A 10990-nucleotide genomic window follows, 5' to 3' on the forward strand; every position below is an offset into this window, starting at 1 on the left:
AATAAAAAAATTTAATGAGAATTTTTTGGGATCAAATATCGTACCCTGATCCTGTATTTTTGCCATAGTTTCTTTCCAGATTTTAATTAACACAGAATTTTCTCTTTCCTATGTTTTTAGTCTAAATTTCTTCTGGGATGTGACCAAATTCACAAAATTATCAATTTATTGATTGCATATATATTTCTTTTTTTTGGATTTGTGCTACGACTTGATGAATAGTTCACTTCTACAAGGTTTCACCAGCTGTATCCACAACAAGGATCTCAGTGGGACCTCATCCTTCGAGGCAGGGGTGGCTTAGTGGTTAAGGAAGCGGACTTGGGTCCGGAAGGTTGAGGTCGAGTCCACCAGCTGCCAAGCTACCACTAAGAGTAAGGCACCGTCCCCACACACTGCTGCCCACTGTTCACTTTGGTGATGGGTTAAAAGCAGAGGCCACATTTCGTTGCTGTGTCACAATGACAAGGAGTTCACTTTCCTTCCTTTCCTTTAAGAACATGACTGGGTTCTGGGAGTACACAGTCCTAACTAAAGTACACATTGATGTTCCAGCAGGTTCCAGTTCAAAGCCTGGGCCATTAGTCGGGAAACGACTTAGTTGGGACCAGTTGAAGTCGTACTGAACTGATTGATCAGTAGAGTATTAATTAAAATCAGGCTCAGCCAGTTATTCAATTGTGCGCGACTGACGAAGTGAAGCACAGAGACTTTGAGTAATGAGTATTGATTATATTAACAAAAAAATGACATTTACGTTATAATTTAATAATCTAATCGGTATTTCCGACTTGAGCCGTTCTTCGTAACTATCGGAAAAAATATAATAAAAATATGGCTGAAACAGGATGGATTCTGAAGGAGTAACATAACGACACGTGAGGTCGGAAGAATCCTGATGCGTGACAATTGAAAAATTCGTATTCTACGTAAGAAATTCACAATTCACATCAACATCGTGTTCGTTTTTGCTATGTTTACACTGTAGTAACAGCAAGGAGCAAAGTAAACAGAGGCCATGTTTGAAGTCCGTTTCCCGCCTTTTTTAATTCCTTAAGGCCCTCAACAAAATTAACTTTTTTTTTTTAAGCCTAAATGAAAAGTGGATTAATGCTAATCTGACCTGCATGTGAAGTGTAATTCCCTCTGGTCTTCACCTAGCCCTCACCTTCCTCTCACTCTCAGTCTTCCTCTCTGACTCTGCGCTGTGGAGCAGCAGCAGCAGCAGCAGCAGCAGCAGCAGCAGCTTCACTGAGCTAATTCAAACAACGGGAACACAGAGTCGGACTGAACTGGCCGCACAGACGGCCCTTTGTCCGCGCCGCAGACCATTAGTTCGGCTGGGGTCAAAGTTGATTTGATTTTCTGCTTAGTTCTCATTAAACAGCTATTGCATTATTTAATTTCCCCAAATCAAGTTACAGAGGGTTGCAGGGGATCAATATATGTCCAGCAAAAAAGCTTTTGAACATTGAACTGCAAATTTAGAGCACAATCCTCTTCATGTTGGCCGGAGCAGCAGGGTTTCTTTTCAGTGCAAAAAAAAAAAAAAAAATCAGAGAAGTCAAAGAAGCTGCTTTGTGATAGTTCAGACTTCGTCCACATCCTAAAGATCTGAGTTCTATCAGAGGTTTATACAACCTGTAGATGTGTTCACATGGACTTTTTACACAAAGATAATATTTTTTTGGAAGTGAAAAAAAAGATCCTGAAATGACATACAGTTCAATTTAAAAAAAAAAAAAAATGGGACCAGTGATCCTGAACTCCCGGTTCCCAGCCAGTCCGTGGGTCATTTGGTACCGGGCCACAGCGGGCCATAGTGATATCCAGTATTTTTTTCATTTAGAGATAACAGCGATATCTCAAAATAATACGTGTTGCAGACCCAAACAAACTCAAACACAAACAGAAGTCTACTTTTATTTTATATGAAAACTCTCTGATCTTAAGGGATATCAATAAAAATATAATTTAAAAATACAAAAAATGTATATATTTAAATAAATAAATATATTTGTTAATTTGTTATATATTTAAATAAATAAATAAATATATTTGTTAATTTGTTAATCAACATTATCTCCAGACTCACACTCCTAACGCAGCTCTGAGAGCGTTCATCAGATTCCACTTTGAAATCCGATTGGGCGATAAGGAAATACTTGTGATTTTTAGCTCAAACTCAAAATGTTATCATTTGTACTTTAACAAGACAGATAGAGAGAGAGAGAGAGACTGGAGAGACATCTTTGTGTTTCTAAATCCTGATCTCAGCAGGTAGGAAAACTTTGGTAACCTTTAGATACAAATATATTTTTAACAATATTCAATATCAATCATCTGAAAACGTTGAAAACAAAATTAAAGTACATGGAAAACACTTTTCGGATGTGCTTCTTATTTGTACATTTTATGCCAGATTAAGGCACTCGTGGCTGGTGCAAGGCATGATGAAGACTGATGTGAATTCTCCTGTTTCATGTATTACAAAAAATCGACTGCAGTTTCTGTTTTGGCCACTAAACAGTGATAGACATCAAACGCGCCAAATTAGCTTTGAAAAATTAAGGTTATTTCTGTACATTTTATTGAAATTATTTCGCCCTGAATTTTACATCCAACCCATCGTGAACCGGCTAACCTGTCAAATTCTGACCCTCATTTTGGCCCGTGAGCCAAACGTTTGTCCACCTCTGCTTTATGCTGTGCAAATTGGATTTAAAAACAAACATTTTTTTAAAGAAAAAAAAACAGCTCCAATGATTATGCATTTTTTTCCAGCCCATGTAGAAGGACATTGCCTCCCTGTCCACTTTGTCTCCTGCATTGCACTTGTTTACCCTAATGTTGACACACACACACACATACACACACCAGCACACACAGCCGCGGTGGTTACAGATGTGTGACCTTAACATCTCATTTCGCACCACAAAGCAAAAATAATGATTCTTCTTCTTCCTCTTTTTTTTATATGGTTAGTCAGACCTGTTACATAAATGTCCCTGCAGAAGTTAAGTCACGATAGAGCAATGGTTCCCAATACTGGGGACGGGGCACACCACGGGGACGCATAGCTATAAAAGGGTCCACAGTGGGGAAATTGAAACTCAGTGATGATTTTTAGTTATTTTGTTCAATGAGGGATGATAATAGTTTAGCTGCTGTGTGTCTAAATGCATCCAATGGCGTTCGAGCACACAGCAGGAAGTTGCACAGATGAACCCCGTGACCTGACCAGACGTGACCTGAAGAGGCATTAACGAACAAATATGAGGCGCAGTGTACCAACAGAAACACAAACTAACTCGATATAAATCAAGCTAAGGACGTAGCTCGGCTTCTGTCTCTGTGGGACACCGTTCACACACACGTGCACTTGTGAGTGTGTGTCAATGCACCTCAGTCTCTCAGGTGTCTCCGTGAACGGGCGGCTTTTCGTCCAATATAAAGAATAATGAATTGTAACTCATTTAGCAGCGAGAATTGTATTATTACATTTAAACTAATCACATCTGTTATCCACCAATGGGCGGAGAAGCCTCTGCTGTAGCCACGCCCTCTTTGGTGCGACCCCTCTGAGCCTTATTTAAGTATAAGATTAAAATTATTCTTTTTTTTCTGTAATGATAAAATATTACCTCATTTTTTGGTAAAGGTTAAAAATAATGGCTAAAATAAAAAAAATATTATAACTTTGGTGTATTTAAAAAAATGCTGATAATTTTCATAGATTAAGTTTAAATAACTGATTCATATTTATATTATAAATGGTTATAAATAAACGGCTCAAAAAAAGTTTGTGTCGTTCAGAGATAAAATTAAGGAGGAAAAACCCAGAAATGTCCAGGTGTAGTAAAAAAGCTCAGGACGATGGTGGGGGTAACAGTTAAAAAGGTGAGTTAACGGTCGCTAACGGCACTTAGCTGTTAGCAACCGCTAGCGGAACAAGAGAAATTTCAAATAACCAATATATTCTTTTATATATATATATATATATATATATATACAAAATGTGGCATGGGCATGGTTTTCTAGACAAAATTTTGACAAAAAGCCCATTACTGCCCCCTAGACACAAAAAAGTTTTTTTTTTAAATTTGCGATATTTGGTCTTTATTGTAACGGCCAGTTTTCATACACTCATCAGCTGATTATCAAGGTAAGACGCCCAAGCGTTGGCGCGCTCCCACACACACTCTCACGTGTGTTATCCTGTTAAAATAGCTGCGATATTTAATTCATATGAAAATCATTAAAAGTGCAGTGGTGCCGTGTCCATTATGCATTCCTTTTTCTGGCAAGGATAAAACAGTCCTCAGATGTGAGAGATGCACTTTGAAGTGTTGTCTCAGAAGCAGGCCAACTCTAACAGGAAGTCCCTGATGTTTAAAACATATCACACGAGATGGGGGGGACGAGGGGGGAGGGAGGGGTGGTGACTAACAAAGGTGAGCATTTTCGACTCACACCGGGGCGAGACAAATATGGCCGGCCTGGAATTTAGATGTGATGCTGAGAGCGGACATCAAATAAACAAGCAGCAGACAAATATACACGCGGGTGACGGCGAGGAGCGGGGAGAGCGCAAACACGCTGTGACGTGCATGTAGGGACGGCCCAACACGTGCCACGGAAAAATAAATAAAAATGCTCACTTGTCCAGCTGCTGGGAAACAGCAGTGGATATTGTCTGGTTCTTCATTATATGCAGACGATATTGAGCATCGTGCTAAGACACAGTTCTCGACGTAATGCAATCGTCGGCGATGAACACGTGCAACATCAACTGTTAGAGTGTCGTTTACACAACAGCTGAGTGGCGACGTAAGATCGCTGTGGGTTGTGATTAAAAACCGGCTCTATTAAAAAAAAACATAATCTTTACCAGCAGGAAGTAACCAGATCCCTTTAATTTGATTTCCCTTGGCTAAATGGGATCAAAGGAACCGGGAGTATTTCGTACTAACATTGCGGGCTGTAAATCCGACACGTATACAGGTGAATTTGGTCGACTTTTAATGTCAGTTGGTTCAACACATTACCATCCTCTTCTGTTGCCTCTGGCCTCTCTTTCCTCCCACCCCATGTTACATCTATACATCTTCTGAGGTCTCTCTCTCTCTCTCTCTCTCACTCTCTCTTTCCCCCGACGTCTCATAACAACTGTGTACAAGTAGATACTCAGAGATTATCCTTGATGTAAACCCCTCCTCCCCCTCCCCCTTGAACCCATCTCTCAGCACCAAAATGCCCCATTAATGGCCTGAACCACCCCCCCCCTGCACCGTAATGCCCCATTAATGGCCTGAACCACCCCCATGTACTTTTCAGCCACTTCTGGCTTTCCCATATTTTCTTTCGTACAATTCCGTTGTGTGATCTGTGGTACTCAAAGTGTGGCGTGCACCTCTATTATGTAGTATAAACATGTAAAATGTTAGACTTTTGAAAACCAAGAACAACAGAGTTTTTTTTTTAATCTTCTCTTATCTATATCCTGAAGCGGAAAGTTACACGTGCAGTACTCTTTGTGGCCATGGCACAAAACTTCAATGTCAATATGTCTGGCTGTACGCTGAGAGTCTGATGTGATTTTTAACAATTAATATCAAAATAAGAGAGTACTTCCTGTACATGGTATTTGCTGATGTATGTGAGAAGAGAGTAGAAAGTAAGGAAGTGATTTAATACGTTTAACTCTATGTGTGAGACGTGGTTCCTGATGACACCGCGGGGATGATGATTTCTTTCCTAATTGGTCGAATGACCTTGGTCGTGAACCGAATTTTCAAGAACTTCTCCACGGTGACGATAACTCTGGACAATAACGTTCGTCGATCGCTAAAGCAGAATTAAGAGGAGCGTGCGTCCTGCGTTGACCTTGACTGTGGCCTGACAGTGACGGGGGACACGGCGCCAAGAGTGTGTGAGTGTGCATCTTTATTTTAGCATATTTGCACACATCCACAGATTGCGTTTTCGTACATGTTCCAAAGCTGAAGCCACGGCTGTGGTTTTGATGGTTGGAGAGCTGTCTGAAGGAAGTGGGTGTCATGTAGATAACCTGGGAGAATGTGCTGAGCAGGGCGCGATGTTCTGCAGGCAGGAAAGTGCAGTTATCCACAAGCAGGAACTCAAATTCTGTCAAGTTGTTACAACCTCAATACACACACGCACGCACCGCAGCAAGCCCCCCCACCCCCCTAACTGCCATCTGTATTTCTGCCTCTGTCAGGCCTTTCTCAGACCCAAAAAAACACACACACACACATGTGCGAACACACACACACAGGAAACGGCCGGTGTGGCTCCTAAATAAGCTGATGTGTCATGCCTTCCTTTTCTGATATTTCTGCAAAAGCTCAGGAAGGAGGCTGCAGAACATCTCTTCTCCTTCCTCTTCTTCTCCCCTGTCTGGGTGAGACATACAGCTGTAGCCGTGACAGTTCTTGTTCTTCTGTTGAAAACCTGCAGCTCCTGCGACGGGAGACGCTGTCACTCTGGAGCGCCATGAGTCGCTGTTGCGTGGTCAAAGTGATCACTTTGACAGAGATCCAGCTTCTACAGGTAGGGAGTGTGACTGCGACGACAAGCCGGGGGATGGTGGTGGGGGGGAAGGGGGAACGGAGCCATGAATCGCTTTGAAAAAGAAATGCATCCGTGCATTTATTTGTGATTGGATGCTAGTGTCTGCGCTTCAGTGATTGCACGCTCTTACATCCAGACCGGCTGAGACGATGTCGTGTCACGTAGCTTTCTGAACCACTTTTGCATCCCACTCTCATCTGCCCCTCAAATTTCACAATCTATGGTGTGTGGTCACAGTGATTTACTGGTTAGCATGCTCAGCACAAATACATTATGCATGTCTGATCAGGGTTTTTTTTTTTTGGTTCCACTTTCATCTTATCACTACAGAACAAGGATGGGAAAATGATAATTCTGTCGTTGTGTCAGCATGTTGAAAAATACAGTGTTTTTTGGGGGGGAAGGAACGAGCGCAGCTTATTTGGTTTTGTCCACGCTTTCTTCAACGGCTCCATGTCCACATTAAACCACTGTTTCATAAGTTGCTGCATTTTTCTGAAGTGAAAGGAGAACTTGGGCAAGACTGAAAGTGTCTTTAGCAAGAGCCGAATCAGAGGCAGCTGCGAGTTTGTCCGCGTACACGGGAGGATGAGGGCAGAATGTTAGTGGATCGTAAGAAAGTGACCCATGGTTCTCAGGTAAATGCCAACACATTTCAATGACAGGGGCTTAAATGGACGCTGGACTGGAGCTCATTTGCTGCACAGCACTTTTCTTGGCAAATACAAAGATGGGCTAATGTAATTTTAACTGTCGTTGGGTCTGAAGTTTTATCCTCGTCTTGTCGTCTGGTCACGTCAGTTGAATGTTTTGTGAGTCAGAGGGAGAAAAAGAGAAGGACACAAGCAGGGCTCGTGTTTCACGGTTTTTGACATGATTGATTTTGCCGTCTGCAATTAGCATAATGTGATTAGAAGAACACAGTTGATTAGCTGATGACGCTACAGTTCAAACTTTTTTGAATGGATACAGGAAGTACAAAACTAAATGGGATGATTTATTATTTTCTTCATTCGATGGGTATGAAAGATTTTTTTCTCTTTTTTTTAAGTAGGGCGGTGTCAAATTTTGGACAAAAAGAAATAACGTCAATAAATGCTAAGGTGTTGTGAAATAAACACTGTTTTTTTTTTTGCGTTTGGATTGAAATAAAAACTAGATCAAATTGACCTTTGACCTCCACTCTGCAGGTAACTGTGAGTCTAGAGTGAAGCGTCATAATTGTCAAAACCAAACCCTCAACTTCAGCCTGGAATAATTCAATCCTAATCTGATATGTGTCTGTGTATGCCGTCCATTGATGATTTTTCGGCCGCTGCCCTTCACACATGCACAGGGCTGTCATTGTCTGACTTGGCCTTGGTGACTGAAGCGCCATTACCTCTCAAATCTAATCAGATTCCCTAAAGTGGATAACAAGCGTGTCTCCGGCATTTACAGTATAGTGAGAAAGCTGAAGTGAAACCGGGACGATCCGCTGTCACACAAAGCAGATGTGGTTGTGTATCAGTGCTGGCATCTCCGCTGCTCTCCGTAGTGGAAAAAAAATGTTGATTGGCTAACAACTGGCATCTTGTTTGGCCCCGGAGAAGACAGATAAGAGCTCCCAGTCACTGCTGACAAGTCGGGTATTGTGATGAACCGGTTCTAACTAAGGTGGATGCGTGGTGAATGTGAGCAGCGAGTCGAGCTGACGAGAAGAATTTAATGCTGAGGTTTTATAAATATAAATCCACACATCGTCGTCGTATGGTTTAACTGTGTTTTCCCAGTTGACTTTACGCACACGCAAAAAAAAAGGAAAATGGTTGACACTTAAATTGTCAAGCGGAACGCACAAGCAAAGTGCATTGACAGAAACCTAAACCATGGCTGTCTGATTGACATTCAAGACAGTTTTTTAATTATAAATTTGAGTGCCTGTGTTCAGTTAAGAAAACCAAAGCAATCAATCAAATTTGATTAAAATAAATTAAGCTTTAATTAAAATTACTCTTTAAATTAAAAATATTAGTCAAATTTAATACGAGACGTGAAGGAAAGCTAATTACATTTAACATTAATATATATATATATATATAGGAAATATATATATAAATATAGAAAATATTTGCTTAATAGAATAATAATTTGGCTTGAAAATAAAATTTACCAACATTTGGAAAAGACAAAAAAAAAGTGCATTACTGTGGCTAAAAATAGCAGCAGGCTAACCAGGACAGCTAATATCTTTATCTGAAAGGTAGAGAGAAAAGAAAGTAAAATAATAAGACTGCTCAGATAGTGATTCAACCACTGAGAAATAAATATAAGTTAGCCTATAGCTAAATGTCATTGAGCTAGAAGTCGCTACAGTGTAAAAAAAAAATGAATTTGGCTATAACCAAAAAACAAACAAAAAACAACAAAAAATATTATTATTAAAAAAACATTATAAAATTATTTAATTATTATTATTAAATTATTATTAAGCCAAAGATGTCTAAATAATAAGCTAATGTTTAGACATTCATTTAAAAACAGGTGCAAAAATGCATTGATATAAAGTGAGGGTTGAATTGGTGATAATCTCATCTAAAACAATAAGAACAACTCAGGTCAGATATTTAAAACCTTATATAAAAAAATGGCCAAAACAGTAACGCACTGGTCAAGAGGATAATTATTCATCTTAAAAAAAAGTCAAATCTTCGATGACAGGCTTAAAGAAATCTATTAAACAACTGTCAGTGGACCATGCCAAAATAATCATGTAATCATGACCCCAGTGCAGTGATTGGCCCTCAGGCCAGGTTTTGGACACGTCTTACATAATTATTAAAGATCGGAATTTTATGTTTTAATTATATTTATTCAAAGGTTTTTCCGCTGCAGGAGCCTTGACTAATCTGGCATTAGCCACAGGCTAACGGTGGCTGTGATGTACAAATATAGCTGTGGGTTGACGTGGCTGTATATTGAACATTATAGTATGGATTTCTCTGCAGCCTCTGGAGTTGACATTAAATAACTAACGTGGGTAATCCACCTCAAATTAATCTGCTAATACTTTTATTATAATAGTATTATTATACTGACATAATGAAGTATTTACATCATAGTCATTAGATACTGTAGTCACATAATCACCCTAAAGGCCATGGGCTACTGAGAGCTAACATTGAATGCCTTTGTAGGCTCCAGTAAAAAGGTGAGTTGACCCCCCCACCCCTCCCCGGGCCCCCCGCCTCCCTAAAAATAGCCTCACAGAGTAGCAAAGACCTTAAAAATATTTTTATGGCACGTATTGTTTGAGAAACCGACGCCACAAATCTGTCAACTTTAAAACAAATGGATGAATGAATGACAGCGTCATGGGTAAAACGGCATTTAAGTATAAAAAAAAAAAAAAAAGTGAACAAGGGTCAATTGTGCTGCCACAACCCCTGGAGCAGCCAGCAGAGGATGTAAGGGCTGATAGCTGATTGGCTGTGGGGACAGAAGGGGGCGGTCTCAGTGAATTAGTGATAGACACTAAAGGCAGATATCCTGCAGTGATCAAACCCTGGGTGATCTGACAGTCCAGTGTTTGAAGTGATTACCATGCTATGCAACATAAAGGCGTACCCCCGGCTTTGCGCCTAATTAGTTCACTTAGGGTCCTTATAAGAGAGTGGCGGGGCCCTGAGAAGGACAGACACTTGGTCAGAAGTCAGCAGATTAGCAGGACAGCAGCAGATCTGGATCCACGTTGACCTGCTGCGACATCCAAACAAAACCAACCCAAAGATTATTTGCTTTTCTGAGAATGCCACACTTAAGTGACTGCAGCTACTACATGATGCGGGACGCAACCAGAGCTTCAAATGTAAGAATGACTAACTTGGTCATGTTTTTTCTTTTCTTTTCTTTATTTATTTCTTTGGCTAAAGCGATATAGATATTTGTTTGACAATCCTGGCTACTGCGTGGGTGACTTCTTTATTTTCTGCCGGAAACTTGAGAGTTTTGAAATAAATGTGGGTCACAATTCTCATAAAAGATGACTCAGTTTGACTAGAACGGTTGCGTTTGACAAAACATGGTCAGTGAGTAATGAGAAAAAACAAAAAAGGAAAAAAAAAACAGCGCTGAAAGACACTCAACTTCTCGCCTCCTGAAATCAGACCAACTCACTGCTTCCGTGACTTCTCCCGCAGGTACAAAGCCACCTGGAGAACTCCAAGTTCCACCTCCACCAGGGCCAGGGTCAGCAGGTCAAGCAGTACCTGACGCTGGGCTCCAAGCTGGCCTCGTCGGCCGGCCAGGGCCACAGCGTGTCTCACCCGCACACCCCGGGCCAGCCGCTGGCCACCATGCCCGTCCTCAGGAACGGCAGGCTGCCCCCCCTGAGCCACGGCCGCCACCCCCCCCGCCC

The 10990-nt window shown here is 41.0% G+C and overlaps 1 protein-coding gene across 13 annotated transcripts in view; it reads left to right on the plus strand.

Annotated features, from left to right (window-relative positions):
• The window catches only part of tfec (transcription factor EC), a 33307-nt gene that overhangs the window by 12923 nt on the left and 9394 nt on the right, over window positions 1-10990 (plus strand). For 3 of the 13 annotated variants that reach the window (XM_025057620.1, XM_025057622.1, XM_025057627.1), the window contains exons 1-2: window positions 5970-6573; window positions 10773-10942. In XM_025057620.1, the coding sequence (XP_024913388.1) occupies window positions 6337-6573; window positions 10773-10942 (407 nt within the window). In that variant the 5' untranslated portion in view covers window positions 5970-6336. The other 10 variants (XM_025057621.1, XM_025057623.1, XM_025057628.1 and 7 more) reach the window with 10 other exon arrangements.

The sequence above is a fragment of the Cynoglossus semilaevis genome, chromosome 8 (assembly GCF_000523025.1).
Source record: "Cynoglossus semilaevis isolate Cse_v1.0 chromosome 8, Cse_v1.0, whole genome shotgun sequence".
Lineage (NCBI taxonomy): Eukaryota > Metazoa > Chordata > Actinopteri > Pleuronectiformes > Cynoglossidae > Cynoglossus > Cynoglossus semilaevis.